This window comes from Gavialis gangeticus, unplaced genomic scaffold, assembly GCF_001723915.1.
Source record: "Gavialis gangeticus isolate Ggan-Ray unplaced genomic scaffold, GavGan_comp1, whole genome shotgun sequence".
In the NCBI taxonomy this organism is placed as follows: Eukaryota; Metazoa; Chordata; order Crocodylia; family Gavialidae; genus Gavialis; species Gavialis gangeticus.
The window spans coordinates 87,609,629-87,626,415 of NW_017729034.1; the positions used below are offsets into that span (position 1 = coordinate 87,609,629).

Consider the following 16,787-nt stretch of genomic DNA (forward strand, 5'->3'; position numbering starts at 1 on the left):
CTTGAGGTGCAGCTTCCCCCAAACCCCTGCACCTATCTCATCGACAGCTGGCAGGCTTCATGGCCTCAGCAGGGGCCATTACCCCTGCAGTTTTCAGCCCGTTGCGCATTAACACACACAGAGTCATCTATGTCATGAGTTTTGCCTGTCTGCAGCTTGAGATGCAGTTCCCCCCAAACCTCTGCACCAATCTTCTTGAAACTTGGTGGGCTTTGTGGCCTCACAAGGGGCCACCACTGCTGCAGTTTTCACCCCCCTGTGGTGCAACACGTAGACATGCCGTGAGTTTTGCTTTCAAGGATTTGGGGTGCAGTTCCGCCCAAATCCCTGCACTGATTCTCTTGAATCTTAGCAGGCTTCATGCTCCCAACAGAGGCTACCACCCCTGCAAGTTCCATCCAAATCAGACACAAAACAACAAAGTTATAGATATTTAACTGATTCCCAATTATACCCTATGGCCGGATCGCCGAGGTGGCTCTGAAGCTCTGGAGTTGCTTCAGCTGGATCGAAGCCAGAACCTGGTCCAGAGCTCTGGATCAGATCCCTGGCATCTGAAGTGGCCGGATCTGAAGCTGGATCAAATAGCTGCCTACTCGCAAAGGCCTAGTAAATATAAAGGTAGCACTAGAAGTAACATATCTTGGCTTCATACCTGTAGCTCTTTGCTGATCTTGAGTTAGGGGAAGACATAAGAAATTTACAATGCAGATGCTGCAGTCAACGATAACAAGCCTAAAGAAAGCCCTGCCAATGGGGAAGTAAGAGGACCAAGTGGCCTGCAGGAAGGAAACAACTATTCACAAGGCTGAGTTAGGTTTTGATTCACGTTGTTTTGAATGGACTCCCGTGCACCCAGTGGTTTGCCCTGTCCTTAAAAAGAAGGTATGCTTCAAAATCCAAAGCAACAAGATCATTTACTATCATTGACTCGCCATCACAGATTTCTCTGACAAAGTAGATTTTTGCCTATCAGAGTAGTAGCATCTGATGAAGTGGGTTGTTGCCTATGAAAACTCATGCTTCTCTGAATCTGTTGGTCTCTAAGATGCCATCTGTCAGATTTCTCTGGAGGAAGGCAGAATGTGGAACAGTTTATTTCTCAATAAACAAGTCTTTTTTAAGTCAAAAGAATAATACATGGTATTGATCCTATATAAACAGCAATTTCTTTAAAAGTTCTTACTGACAGGATTCAGGATAGTACGGTTGGAGTATTGTTGTAGCAATGATGGTCCAGGAAATGTTGAAAGGCAAACCTTTTTTGTGATATATTTTACTAAACCAATTGGATACTTGGAAGATCTGCTGGATGTCAGACATCAGATGCTCTCCTTAGGTCAGCTCAGGTACGCTTCCTCAGGAGACCTAAGGGCACCTGAAAGCTTGTCTAACAGCTCTCCCAACTATACAGTTGGTCCAATAAAAGATATCACAAACAAGCCTTGCCTCTCAAGGATTCAGAATGGAAATTGAAGTAATTTCTTTCCCAGGGAATGGAGCAGTTTAAGTTGTATCAAATAGTGGGCCTAAAATGCATGACAATGGGTGCATCTACACATGCATTAATGTGCTGTAGTTACTGAACATTTAGTTTAGTACCTATAATAACAGGTACTAAATGCACAGTAACTGCAGCTACTGCACAGTAGTGCCAGCACATATTTTTTTAGTGACACTAATGTGCAGTAGACTAATTGCATTAGCATGGCTTTTGCCATGACATGCTAATGCACAGTAGAATTAAGCTACTGTGCATTTAGTATCTCGTGTAGATGCACCCAGTGATTCTTAACCATCTAATACGCTTCTGGACCTTTTTAAGCAGTGCTGTCTAATGGCCTCATTTATCTTTAAAATATATTAAAAATCTTTTCTACATTTAATAAAAGAACCAAGGCATACCTGCTGATGTTTCTCTAAATTTGTCACTGGTCTTCTTCTTCCGCCATTTCCAAGGTTTAAAGATTTTACCAATGGTAGAGAGTTTGCCCTTTCTCTTGAAAGGAGGAGTTTGGGATCCAGGGGCTGGTCCATCAGAATTTGCAATTGAAGCCTTGTCTAACCCATCAACTGCATGAAGAAGAAAAATAAAACATTACTGAACCAAGAAGTCTTGGGAGAAACTCCATTCTACATCTAAATCTGCCCATTATCAGATTGTAAAGTGCTATGTGGGCAGATACTGTCTTCAGAATCCAGATTAGATTTCAGTGAATCCAATAGTCCCAAAGCAGTTGTCAGATCAGATCCCTTTGTTCCAAAACTGTTCAATATTTAGAAATGGTTAAAATATTTTCATCAAAAATATTTCAAATAAGAAAGGCCAACATTTTTTAAACCAGAATATGGCTGGGTATCATCCTGAGTTCTGGAAAATCCTGTCGCTTGTGAAAACATTACGGTGAAAAAAACTTGTAATGCAAAAAAAAAAAAAAGAATATTTTCTATCTTCAAAAATGTTCACAGAAAAGATAATGAGCTCAAAACCTAACTATTCTGGAATGGGTACACAGATACATGTCAAATAGATATCCTACACAATCAGTAATTGACAGGGGGTTCTACTAAGATACCTTATTAAGAGGATTTAACACTAATCTTTTGGGGGTTTATCAAAATTATGGCTGGCAAAAATATTTAATGTTTTTTGGTCAACAAATGATTAACTGATTTACTATTTACCATAAATCACCTTGATAATTAATTTTGTATGCTAGTTTAAGTACCATTACACAGCATATAATATAATTACAATGTACAAACATGAATTCCTCTAATTTTCACTATGAAGTCTACTATTATTTAATTATATTTCAATAAAGGCTTTTTTTTTTTAAAACAGAAGACAATAGGTGGCACATTCTAGTTCTGATCTTGTAAACACATAAATATATGCTTAACTGTAAGTAATGTGAGTAGTGTTATTGAGTCAATCAGACTAATTACATGTATAAAATTAAATGTATGCTTATATTTTTGGAGGATAAGGATTTTTATGATGACTTTGGTTGATTAGTATGTTTCAGTTATAACTGGTTAAGAACACATTTGAAGCCACTGTTGACAATAATCAATCTGCATATAAGAAAGTGTTTTACAAAGGAGGGAAAATAAAATTACTTCCATTCTATTGAGACTGAAACTGAGGCACAGAACAGCTAAATGAACCATGGCAGATGCAGGGAGGAAAGTACAGATTTCTTGAATCATGAGCCTGTGTCCCATCTACCGGCCCATAATGTCACTATGAACTCTAGCCCTCTGGAAATCAATTTTTCTTAGATGAGATTATATTTGTCTGAGACTTAAGTATTGATCTGAGATGTTTAAAAAATTCATTGCTGTGGGAGAGTTTGAAAACACTGATGTCAGCCAGTTTAAAGCCAAGAAATGTTATTCTCAATATTCTGTAACAAACAAGCAGTCAAATTGATCCCTAGTGTAACTCGAGTAAATTCTGTAGAGTTAAAACTAAGGAGCCAAATGCAGCATTTACTCAATAAACCTGAATAAGTTAGGCTGTTAAATGGCATAAGTCCTGCAGTGCCAGGAGGATGAAACAGATATCATAAGAGGATCTTTCCAGGTCTAATTGCAATTATTTAAATCCTCTAGATGGGTGACTTGGATACTCAACCTTTTAGTAATTACCTTGAAAAAACAGAAAGCTATAAAATAGAATGAAGCTGTAAGGAGGATGCTACCATTAGATTCAATAAAGATAATCAGTGGTACAGTAAAAGCTTCATTAACTGGCACTTTACAAGCCAGCATGTTCTATTGACCGGCATGCCAGCTTGTAATGTAAAGTGAAACCGGAAGTACCCGTGGCACTTCCGGTTTCTCTGAGCCCCAACAACCCGGGGCTAAGCAGCCTGCGCTGCCAAGCCCCCCACAGTCTGAGGCATAGCAGGCTGCATGAGGGCTGCCTCCCTGTCCCTCAGGGCCTGCAGAATCCATGGGAGGGGCGGCGATGCCGCGGGAAGGGCGGCAACGCCCCAGACATGGTGGGAGAAGTGGCAGCCCAAACAGGCAAAGATGCCTGTTTGGGACTCTCAGTTAACTGGAATATTTTGTTATCTGGTGCCCCCACATTCCCCATGGGTGCTGGATAACAAACTGTAACTGGCCTTTGCATAGGTTCAGAGGATAGCAAGACATAAGAAGTCTCCCCAGTTGCCCCTTCTGAGTGAGAAGCAGTCATGACTTTAGTCTATCACAAGGATGACTCTTGGAGAGTTAGATCCATCCTACTTGGCATTAATCAGCTGCCTCCCAGCAAATTCTGAGAAACCAGGGAGGAGCTGACAAATGAAAGAGCACTAGAAGGCTAGGGACAGAAGTTACACACAAACCAGTTTAAATGATCAGAAACTGGTTTAAATCTGTAACAAAATAAAGCTCAGTACACATAAACCAGTTTAAAAATGGCTGAAACTGGTTTATGGTAAACCTGGTTAAGTGTAGTCTCAGATTTAACTGATTTGGGTCAAACCAGTTTGTGAAACTTCTGTTGCAGACCCCTTCCTGGTTCAAGTAAAATCAGAGTTCCCCAGCATCCCAGCATGCTTTCCAGCCCTGGGCTGAGGTAGGCTGTGCTGGCTCCTTTAGCAGAGAAGGGTTCGAGGGGGCAGGGGGAAGGAGGCAGGGACTGCTCCCCCCCCCCCCCAGGCAAACCCTGGCTGAGGTCTGGGGTCAGGGAGGGGGGTTAAACCCCATCTTCCCCCAAGTACAGAGCTGCTTTGCCCTGCTAAACTTACTGAAAGTTACTGCTGGCTGCAACTGTGGACTACAAATCCCAGAGGCACCTGGAACCAGGAAGAGGAAGTGATGAGCAACTCTGCAGAATCCTGCTTTTCTGATTCTGGACTGCAAATCCTAGTGACCTTGGGGGCAGCAGGAAGAGGAAGCAAACACACAGCCCATGCTTGCTACATGCCAGAAAGCCATGCTCTAACACCCTGCAGGTTCTGGCTTGAGCCACTGCAGGCATGTGGCTGCATTTCCTGACTCAAAGGTAAATGTGTGTCCAGTTGTTTCTCAGTTTAATCTGCAGCTTAGACTAACCTACAAAGACGGAATTGATTCAGCCTCATGCTTTTTGACCGTCTGTACTTAGCAAAAAGCCTGCAAGTAACTTAGTCAACATTGAGGCCTGCAGGTAGCAGCAATTCTCCTTCATGAGTCCCTGGGCCAGGAGAAAAAGTATAATTGATGTCTGACTGAGGTGGAAAGCCTGCAGAATGCAATCCCTTATGGCAGGGGTGGGCTATTATTTTGACTGGAGGGCCACTTGATGAATTTTGGTAAGCTGTCGAGGGTGGCACACACAAAATCTTTCAGAAGATATCATTTTAACGAATTAAGGATAAAAAACCAAATTGTATACTAAAATCCACACATTTACTATACAGTGTGTTAATTTTATTTCAAAAACTAACTTTTGTCCTGATTTATGTTTTCTTGAGAAGTGTATATAGGGTTGATAGCAAAACAGTTCAAATTATAGTCAAATTTACACAATTTGTAACTTGTGTGGAAGGTGGGTGCAGGGTGTCTGTGTGCGCATGCATGTGGTGGGCTGCTTGTGCACTAGGTCCCAAAAGCTGGCTGGGCGTGGAGGGAGGAAGGGAGGGGGAAGGGGATGTGTGCAGCAAAGCTCACCTGGATGGTGCAGGTGCAGCTCCGGTCCATCCCCCATCTAGCCCACAGTTGCAGCAATCTGCATCGGGCTGAGCCCCACCTGCTCTCACCCAGGGAAGCCAGAGCTGCACTCCAACCAGGGTGGTGCTGTTGCCCCCGGCTCCAGCGGCTCCTCCTGCTCCTTCCCCTGCTGTGCCATTTCAGGCAGCAGGCAGCAATGGGAAGCAGAGGCAGTGGTCATGAGGACACACTGGCCAGCAGATGCCCAGCCAGGCAGGAAGGAGGATGCAGCTGGGTGGCTCCTGCCCCAGCACGTAGGACCCCAGCTCTAGCTCCAGCTCCCAGCCATCGTCCACCCACTTCCCTACCCAGAGGCTCATTGCACTGAGCAGGCAGGCTGGGAAGAAGGTAGCCAGAAGCTGGAGCTGGAACCCTGCATGCTACAGCAGGTGCCGCCCAGCTGTAGCTTCCCCCCCACCTGGAGTGGCGCAGCAGGCACAGGAGAAGGAGTCTGTGGAGGTGGAGGGAGCTGAGTAGTATCCAGGCAGTTGCAGCCATACTGGGAGCAGCCCTGTCAGGAAGCTGTGTGTGCTGGCTGAGGCTGGTGGATTTGAGAGGGAGCACAGTATGGGCTGCCCCAAATGAAAGCAAGTGGGGCTCAGCCCCATGTGGAGCACTGTGGGGGCAGCTGTGGGCCAGATAAAAATCAATTGGCAGGCTGGATCCAGCCCATGGGCTGTCATTTCCCCACCCCTGCTCCATGGAGTATACAGATCCCTGCAGGAGACCTCCAGTTTAGAGGGGAAAGGCATTACTGATGTGCTAAGCTCCTGTTTCAGTCTGGAGAAGTAGATGCAGAGTTCTGAAGAAATGGATCTAGTATTCTGCAGCTGGAGACTGTTCTCTGGACCAGGGGCCAGGGAGTTGGTTGCTGGCTTATGGGGTGCCTGAGTTCAACACAGTGCAGGGAGTGGATCATGGTCACTGGGCCCTCTTCCATATCATCACTGGCAACTATATCATATAATTCCTTTCATAAACTGATCAGGTCCCTAGTAAGTTTTTTGCACCTGTCATTCCTGCTGGAAGTACTGTGACTTCTAGAGCTCCCCATAGGGCTCTGAAATTTCTTCTTTCAGTTGGACTTCAGTGACAATATTTAGCTCTATATTAATGACATATAGATGGTGGTAAACCTGTGCGTAACTAAAAAAAAAAGTCTCTTCAGATAAGCATAGAATTTCTTAAGCAAAGCAGGGCATCACTTGAGTGGCACATATTTCTATTTAAAGAATAAGAAAAATTCAGCTCTGGAAAACAGGATTCAGAGCAAATCTTTCTGAAGATAAACAGAGAGGAAGTCCATTTAATAAACAGTTGCCTTTAGTTTTATTCCTTCATTTTGAATAGTGGCCCAGAAGAGACCTGGATGCAAGAAACAAACATGGCCAGACTTCGTATGCTGATTTAGAATGACTCTATCAGGAAGGACCCGATAACATTTCTGAACTAATATGCATCTGTATATCAACATTCTAATTCAAAGGAAAGCATGGATTAATATATTCTGTTACCATCTAACACTGCCTCCAAGAAAATGATTTCACAATGAAGTGTCATAGCATTGTGGAAAGATTTCCCTAGAACTGTTACTCCTCATCCTAGAAAGACTTTGAGGAAACCGGTGTTTCAGATTTACATTATTTGTTTTTACATGCCATACATTACTACAGAATAAAGGGATATATTTTCACCTCAGAGTGCCAACATGCCCTCTTTTAAATCATTATATGTACAACATGTGCACTGAGACAAACACCTGTTAGCTTGGTCCCTTGCATTGCTGACAGTGCCTGGAAATCTTGGTTTTTCCCCTTCATGTTCTCACTTGCCCTCTATACACAATACCTGTTCACTTTGACATTAGGACATCTGGTAATACAGTCTCTGTGGATTTACTGTGACATGATTTCACACTTTTACCCCAACTGCAAATTTTTCACCTGAAAGCCAGGAGGTAGCTAATTTCACTGAATGCAAAAGGAAATGAAAGGCAGTTCATTTCAGGTTAAGTTGCTGCAAGAATAGGTTTACATTTGGACAACCAGGTCACACAACTATTTATGATTTTATTCACCTTCAGTTCATTCTGTCCATTCATTGGTACTATTTATTTGCTATTTTATATTATACTATTTGATATTATTTTAATAGACATCCTTTTTGGAAGCTAATAGAGATGCAAGAAAATCTCCACTCCTTGGCTCCAATTCATGTGATCAAATCCATCCCAACTCAGGAAAACACTTAAGCACACTCTCTCCTGAATAGAGCTTCCAGTGGGTAATTCAAGAACATATTAATGGAAAGAGGACTTGAAAAACATTATGAGGGGTTCCCATGAAAAGTTTCTATTTAGCCCCTCGTATTATTCAGTTGTATCTTAGGCCCAGATCCTGCAATGGTTTCTATTTGGGTAGATATTTGAGCCTTTGGGGAACACCACTGAATTTAACAAGGCATGGCATGGATAGAAGGGGATTCCTTGTGTAAAAGCTGCTTGTGGACCCTAAATGCTGTTGTGTGACAGTGCAACACCAAGCAAATAAGGACATTTGAAGGTGCCTGCTGTGTGACAACCATTTTTTCCCATTTTCCTTAGTGATAAGTTATCATGTAAGCCCGCACTACTATCAGGGGCTGTCAGACAAGCAAAGCAGGAGATTTAGGAACATCAAAGTTGTAAGTAATTTTAATCTCTGAACATGCTATCTCAAAATGCACAAAGCTGATGTTTGTCATCCTGAGCACTTTTTATTTAGTTAAAATCTGTAGAAGGTCATGTTGTTGACCAGCAACTAAAAAGCTAGGCCTGAAAACCACCCAGCTGATCCACCTCTGCAGCAGTGATGAAACAGGCACAAGGGCGAAGAAGGGTATCAAGCTGCCTCCCTGAACTGCAGGCTGCCACAGCAGAATACAGCACCCTTACAGGCTGCCCCAATTCACACTGCAGCTGCCAGGGATTGCCAAGGTGTAGAAATGCTCCAGACATGCTACCTAGTACAGGCTGCCTGTACTGAGTAGCTTAGTACCTGTCACAGGCACCCCCATGCTTCTTAAAAAGGGCCTGATAAAAAGGCCATTGTAGCCTGTGGGACTATTCCCAGTTATTTCAAAGGACTTCATTAATTTATTCCTTGTAGGCCTTTCCTAGAGAGTAGGTTTGAAGAAAATTCATGAAAAAGAAAAAAAAAAAAAAAAAGAACTATCTTTGTCACAAATTGCTTCCTGCTTTCACCTAACTCTGCTGTTGGCAAAACATCAGCTAAAGGGAACCAAACTTTACTGTCTGGTCCTGGGATAAGTGTGCAGTGTTAACAGTCAGGAATAAAACTCATATATTTTCACTCATAAATTGGACTATTTCTATTTGGAATAATTTAGGGAAATGTGGGACATCCCTAAGCTATTTTTATAACAACTTTTTAGAGTGCAACCACATTTTAATAATTACAAGTTGAAAATTCTTTGATTATAGTCTGCTTTTAATAATTTGAGTGACTGCTCATTAGAAAGATACATAAAACGCGAGTAATTAAGTAGCTAGCTACAACAAACAGACTGTACTCAAAGGATTTTTTTATGCCAAAAAATGTTGCTCAACTTGCATAGTTGTTGAATGTTATAATTCTTTTCTCCACCTAAAATAGCAAGTCCATGTTAATTTGAATGCAACTGAGTTGTGTGGCCACTATTAATATGAACATTAAAACAATATTCTAACATAGTTAAATGCTACAGGGACATTACCTTACCAAAATGATAACATTACAAATTTACACAGTGCAAATACATACAGCCTGTATTATACATATAAAATGAGCTACAGATGCAAGATTTTTCAGTGCGTACCTCCAGAGATTGTGTTACAATATCATGTTACAATTGTATTAGTCCAGTGGAGCACAAGATTGGGCGCCAAAGTTTCTTAATTCTGCTTCTGCTTACAGCTGTAAGTCTTTTATGTAACTGTTAACAAGTCACTTAGGGCTGGATCCAAAAAAAGCATGTGTGTACAATGTAAGCAGAATTTTGCTGTCTAAGACTAAGGGAGAAATCCAAAAGAACCTCTCCCAACTGCTTCTGTGCCTGACAGTCCAAAGATGTCTAAGTTTTCTGGTAGAAACTTATTTAGATGCCTAAAATTCTGCAAGTGCATGTACCCACAGGTGCCACCATCTTGTCTGAATGGCTGAGTTGTACATCTTGTTTTCAATCTCATGCTCAAAGTTTGGGATTCACAAGTGGGGAATCCCTATGCCAGAAACAAAACACAAAGTTCAGCAGCTACAGACACTTTCATTCAATGTTGGTATGCCCACTTAATAGCTCGTTTATTGGAGAACCTGCCCAGGATATGGGAAACCCAGGTTTAATGCCCTTCTCATCCTGCTGGGTTTCAAACCCACAGCTCCCCTGAAAGTGTCAGTGGGGACCAACCTTTTTGGAAAGCATGCCACAAATTAAAATTTGCACCTTCACTGAGTACCACTCCGATGCCTTTCCCCTGCCTGATCTGCTGCTCTGCTTTCTTCAGGATCCGTGCCACACACACAGGCTGCCCATGGCAGGGGGTCAGACTTGATGATCTGCTCAGGTCCCTTCCAACCCTACCAACTATGAAACTATGAAGTCAGCTGTGGCACTCAAGTCACAGGTTGGCCATCCCTGCTCTATGAGATCAGGTAAGAAACAAGGCGTAGTGGCTGCACTCTCTCCCATCCTGCTCAATCAAGGCACCAAAGAATTCACGTGTTGAGGCACAAGAGAGAGGAAGTAAGCAGCAGTGAGCATCCAGTGATATGTACATTCACCTGGGAAGAGGGAGACCTGGATTCTGGTCCAGGCAATAGAGACTGTGCACATTTTGCATGATAAAGTCATTGGATAAAATGCACAGACATGCCTAATGGCAGACTGGAACTCAGAAGTTTTCCCTCCCAAGGAAGTTCCCTCCTTGCTTGGCTACAAAGGACCTCAGCTTATGACACATATACAGTGGTGCAAGTTATAGGAAAACAATGCAAGTAATGCAGGGATCTCAAACAGAGAGATGACTAGCTATCCGGGCGTAGCTTCTTGCAGCAGGTGCTATTACAGGAGGGGAGCAGGTAATAGCCTACCTGCCTATAGTGAATGGTTGCCTTGCAACAGCAGCAAACTTATGGCACTTACACTAATGTAACATGCCATTGTAATTTTATCCCTGATTTTCCTCTGGTAACTGTACACCAGACCCAAGTAAGTTTCAACAGTACAGGGTATATGTCACATGCCCCCTCCTTGCAGGTTACAGCAGATGACGCTGCTACACATGTGTTCTGTGTGAAAGCCTAGAGTTGCACTTCAGCTGGTTTGCTCTCCTCCTGGCTTCATGACTCGTGGGTTGGTGACTGTGCAGCAATCTATCATCAACCAGATGAGCCCTCCTGGTAGTGACAGCACTCTCCCAGCAGTTGAGAGATACAGTTTTGAATTGTTAGGCAGAAGAGAGAACTAAGCCTGTTCTTCCAATTCTTAGATAAGTTCTCTGATGACTGAACTATTAAGATACCAGCATCATCTGCAAGAGTGAAGCCTACTCAGTTATTTGAAAGAAAGGGCACAGGCCAACCCCATGTCTCTGGAAAGGGTTCTCAGGTAGAGAGAGGCATCTGCTTGCAGAGAAGGGAGGAAAAACATTTAAGATGCACTTTTGTCCTCACGTTTTCCTTCTGGTTAGTGCTAGACAGCAGTACACTGAGCACACTGACAGCTTTCTACTAAGCAGGTTGGCTGTCACGGACTGCCATTCTCAGGTGCCTAACTCTCCCTATGCACTGCCTGGAGAGCCCAGGCATCTCACCATAGATAGATAGATAGATAGATAGATAGATAGATAGATAGATAGATAGATAGATAGATAGATAGATAGGGTAATGATTTTAGCATTTTTATGGTGCTTTGCAAATTTAAAGTCATAAATCCCCACAACCATCCCTGTTTGGTAAGGAAGTATTATTATCAATACTACTATCTCTGCTATAAGAACTTAGTATGTTAAGCTGAGACACAAGGTTCCAAAAGGAAAGAAATTGATGCTACTGCAGCTTACACTTTGCCCAAGGTGTTTAAGAGCCATAGTGAGCTGAATACCATAGCGTTCTGCTCTTAGGTCAACTGGGTGATCCATGTGTTCATACTGCTCCCTTAGGTCACAATATATACCACTGGCAAATAATTAATTTAAATGCATGGATTAAGAATGGGATGCATCTAAACAGTTCTTGCAATATTTACATATATAACATGAAAATTTGCTTTAACACTCAGCAAGGCAGCCTTTTTGAAATATATATATATAGCTGACCATAGTTACTGATGTCTAACCATAAAAAGATTTGAGAAAAACACTGGAGGATGTGAAAATCTGACCTCAGATTTACCTTGTTTTTGTGGGCTGGGTCCTAGTGTTCTGTATATTTATAGTTTTAAACAGTCTCCTCCATATTCACTTGTGAACTCATTTCTCTCTCCTCATTTCTCCCTCCCTTCCCAATCAAGTGTGCAACAAAAGACAGCCTGGTTTATTGAGACCTCACATCTCCTTCTGAGAACACTGCAACTTCAATGCAGTCTTCCCAGAGGGTGCCACGATTTGAAGTCATGGTCTCTAGCATTGCAAAATCAATGTGTTTATGCAGCTGCATGTTAGCCTAATTCACTGACTAGAACAATAACCCATGCACTTGCAATAGAGTATGTGAAACTGCTTATTTCCAGAAAAACATTCAAGACATTTGAACGGCAAAATATTTGACCCTTTTTATTAAAACAACCACTTTTGACACTATCGGTATCATTTAAAATAAAAATCTCCTAAATTCTGCAACAATATATCAATTTTCCTTGAAGAAAAGCAACTGGGAATACATTTTTTTCACTCTTTTCTCCCTGCCCACTACTTGGAAGTAAAAAAAAAAAAATGCAACTAATCCTCAGTGGATAAACTGCAAATGTGAAAGCTGTAATTCACCTCAAAACAGCACAATGAGCTGGCATAAAAATGCCTTTGCCTTGCCATACATCTGGAGTTTTAACTTTGGGGAAACTCTGTCATGAACTAATTGATTTAATTGTGCTTTAATTAACTGAAAGGAAAAAGTTAAACTTCTTATGTGGGTGGCTGAATGGTAGTTTCCATCTGGGGCTGCCAATGCTGCAAAATGTTAATTGGACCTCCTGCTAAGGATGAGCTAAACGGGGTGAGTAGTGGCTATTTCAAATGAATTCTGACTGCTGCCTTAAAATAGCAGAAGTGGATAGTGGGCATAGTTCCTAGGTTTTGCCACAGCAGGAGTGCATGTGCCCACCTGAATGTCACAGTTTTGCTACAGGGATAGAAATGGACATTGGGCTATCAGTGATGGACTGAAAAGTACTCTTAGTAATGCACATGTGCTCACAGGTACTTAGAAAGGATATGCTGGAATATTATGTGCATAGGCAGATCTAGGATTTTGAAAAGGGGGTGCAGATGGTGTGGAACAGCATCCTATATATAGCACAAAACATTTTTCTCCAGTTAAAGAGAAACTAGAAACTTTACTAATATGGTAGGGTCCTAATGCTGCATTATTTAATTTAAAATCAAAGCAACGGCAAATATAAATTTATTGGAATGTGCATTAATTTTCTGGATTATATATTAAGTTTAAAAGCAAAAACTAGGGAAAAACAGGGGAAAGCGACTGTTTCATTAGTCCTATGGACATTATAACTGAATGGACATCTCTTACTCAGATTCATAAAACGAAATTTGGCCTTTCTGAGTGTTTTTGACAGTGCCTCCCATACTTCAGTTTCAGTCATTTCTACACCTGAGTTAATAGTACCACACCTGAGTGAAGGTTTTTAGCAAGAGCTGAAAACAGTCTGCAGCTGTGAAACAGAAGCAAGACATTATCAGGAATGGCTAACAGACACCAAAATTGCAAAAGAAAGGATAGTTTGAATAGTGGAACATCAAGACGATTAAAAGGAGAGACGGTCCTTAACATCTGTGACATGAAAAGAGATTAGCAGGAATCAGGTAGATTTTAATGAATCATGAAGTCAATTGACTTTGCCAGCACTGCCTGAATAGAAATGCTGCTGCCCCTCTCAGGCAGCTGGTTTTAAAGTTTGGATGTGGCAGGAATCAAGGGGGAGTGCAAATGCACCACTGCACCCCCTGGAACCACCCCGGCTATGCTTTCCCTAAAAGAGTTAGTATGGATGCATATGGACTTCATTTGTGACTGACACATTTCAGAAAAATAGCAATGTCTCCTAAAATTGAGCAGGAATTATATTATCCTTATATTAACAGTATATTATATTACATATGCACACACACACACTCTTCAAGTCCCTTTGACAACATTTCTAAGATCTAAGTTTTAAGGTGTTGATCTTTTCTCAAGGTCATATTTCACAGAAGCAAAGGGCATGAGCATCTACAGAGCTACATGTTTCAGAGCAGGAGTAGCAAACCTGCAGTGTGGGTGCCACAAGTAGCATGTACAGCTTCTTTGTGTGGCATGCAGCAGACTGGGAAAGAAACAGGTAGCACAGTGACAGATAGGGCACGGAGCCGAAAGCAGAGCATCATATCAGGTAGGGAGTAAAAAGCTGAGCACAGATCACGTAAAGGATCGAAGTGGCCAAGATCAGAAGGTGGAGGGCAGTTCAGCATGCCTCTCAGTCTTGGCTCGGCTGGGGCAGCTGAGCATGCCCCAGCCCAGCCAAGCGAGGGGCCATCCCTGATTGACTGCCCAGCAAACACCCCAACCCCCCAGCTGTCCCCCCGCAGAGTGGGAGAAGGAGTCCCCTGAGCTGGGCATCTGCTTATGTGGGAGAGCCCCACACCTCAGGGGCCTTTCTGTGGCCCAGTGTCCCCCAGTCCAGGGCTGCCCTGCATTGGGGAGCCCTGTGCTGAGGGGAACCCCCACCCTCCCTTGCAGAGCTGGGTTCTGCTCGACTCAGCTGCTACCACAGGGGGGGAAGGGGGAAGATTTCCCTGGGCCACATGCTGGCCCGCACAGTTGGGCATAGGAGTATGTGGGGTGCCCTGCACCTTGGGGGACTTTCCACAGACAGGGGCTCCCCTGATGTGGTGAGCAGAGGTGAATGCTCCCCACCCTTCTACCTGCAGCACTGATGGAGCCAAGCCATCTGGCCATGTAGGGGTGGAGGGTGATTCCCTTTGGCTCCTTGCGACAGGGTATACCAAGACTCAGTGGCTGGGGTGGAGGTTTCATAGTTTCTAGGGTCGGAAGGGACCTGAGCAGATCATCTAGTCTGACCCCCTGCCATGGCAGGAAAGAGTACTGGGGTCAAACGACCCCAGTAAGGTGGTCATCCAACTTCCTCTTAAAAACCCCCAGGGTGGGAGCCTGCACCACCTCACTTGGAAGCTGGTTCCAGACCCTAGCCGCCCTGACCGTGAAGTAGCGCCTCCTGATGTCCAACTTAAACCTTCCCTCCGCCAGCTTGTGACCGTTGTTCCTGGTCACTCCTTGCGGCGCTCGGGGGAACAGGGACTCCCCCAGCGCCTGCTGATCCCCCCTAACCAGTTTATAACAGGCCACAAGATCCCCCCTCAGCCTTCTCTTTTGAAGGCTGAACAGGTTCAGGTCCCGCAACCTTTCCTCATAGGACCTACCCTGCTGTCCCTTGATCATACGAGTGGCCCTCCTCTGGACCCTCTCGATGCTGTCCACATCCCTCTTAAAGTGCGGCGCCCAGAACTGGACGCAGTACTCCAGCTGCGGCCTGACCAGTGCCGCATAGAGGGGGAGGATCACCTCCTTGGACCTGCTCGAGATGCATCTGTGGATGCACGACAAGGTGCAGTTGGCCTTCCTAGCCGCCTCCCCACATTGCCGACTCATGTTCATCTTGGAGTCAATAATGACTCCCAGATCCTTTTCTGCCTCCGTGCTGACAAGAGGGGAGTTCCCCAGCCTGTATGTATGGTGCCGATTGTTCCTCCCCAGGTGTATCACCTTCCACTTGTCTGTGTTAAACCCCATCCTATTCTCCTCCGCCCATCCTTGTAACCTATCTAGGTCCAACTGTAGCCTGTTGCTCCCCTCTATTGTGCCCACATCCCCCCATATCTTAGTGTCATCAGGTGGGGGGCTCAAGGCTGACACGTGCAGGCAGGATGCAGGCTGGGGAGCCAAGGCAGAGGCTTTGCTGCCCCAGCTCTGTGACAGCCTGGAGGCATGGCCAGCTAGGCACTGGGCTGGAGCAGCGGAGTGCGGGGCATGTACCAGTCGGCTGCCCTATGAGGTGGGGTTTGCAGGGGCACAAAGCATCCAGGGGTGCTGGGAGACTGCAAGGTAACTTGTGTTGGGAGGGAATCTGGGACAGAAGTTCGATAGACTGCTCTAACATAAAATGATTTAACCTGATACTACATCCATCCAGGTATATCTTAAACAGGGTTTGGTCATATTGAAACTGGGCTGTATGCACTGGGCTTCTGTTCGGTCACAGGTTTAAATTAGTTTCTGATCTCTTATACTTGTTTATGTGCAATTTCTGTCCCTAGCCATATAGGGCCAATATTCTCAAAACAAGGTACCTTTCAGAGATAGTGTCCACCAGATTTAACTCTATTTCAGATTACCATTATGTTGTATAGGGAAAGGTAGAATAAAGGGTGTTCCAGCATTTAAGGTGTTTTCCAGAACTTATGATCTGGTGTCTCGAGGTGGGCTTCGGCTTCCTAGACAACGACCTGCACATCAGGACAAGAGACATGCTCGGGTAGGATGAGCTTCACCTTTTCCTTAAAGGTAAGCGTGTGTTCTCTTCTAGGTTGGTGGATCTCCTCTGCCGGGCTTTAAACTAGGCTCATCAGGGGAAGGGGAGGACGAGGGTGGAGGAAGCCTTGGACCACTAAACCAAGCATCACCCACAAGAACAGCCCAGCCTAGACCAACAACGAGCAGAACAAATACCCAGGTAAGCAACAGGGACCCAGGCACCCGAGATTAGGGGGCCAGTGCACACATCTTCAGGAGGCCTCAAATGCCTCTACACAAACG

At 44.0% G+C, this 16,787-nt stretch overlaps 1 protein-coding gene across 4 annotated transcripts in view; it reads right to left on the bottom strand.

Annotated features, from left to right (window-relative positions):
- PHACTR2 (phosphatase and actin regulator 2) overlaps window positions 1-16,787 on the bottom strand; it is a 302,090-nt gene that overhangs the window by 76,138 nt on the left and 209,165 nt on the right. For all 4 annotated transcript variants that reach the window (XM_019527111.1, XM_019527114.1, XM_019527113.1 and 1 more), the window contains exon 2: window positions 1,906-2,073. In XM_019527111.1, the coding sequence (XP_019382656.1) occupies window positions 1,906-2,073 (168 nt within the window). The remainder of the gene's footprint in view (window positions 1-1,905; window positions 2,074-16,787) is intronic.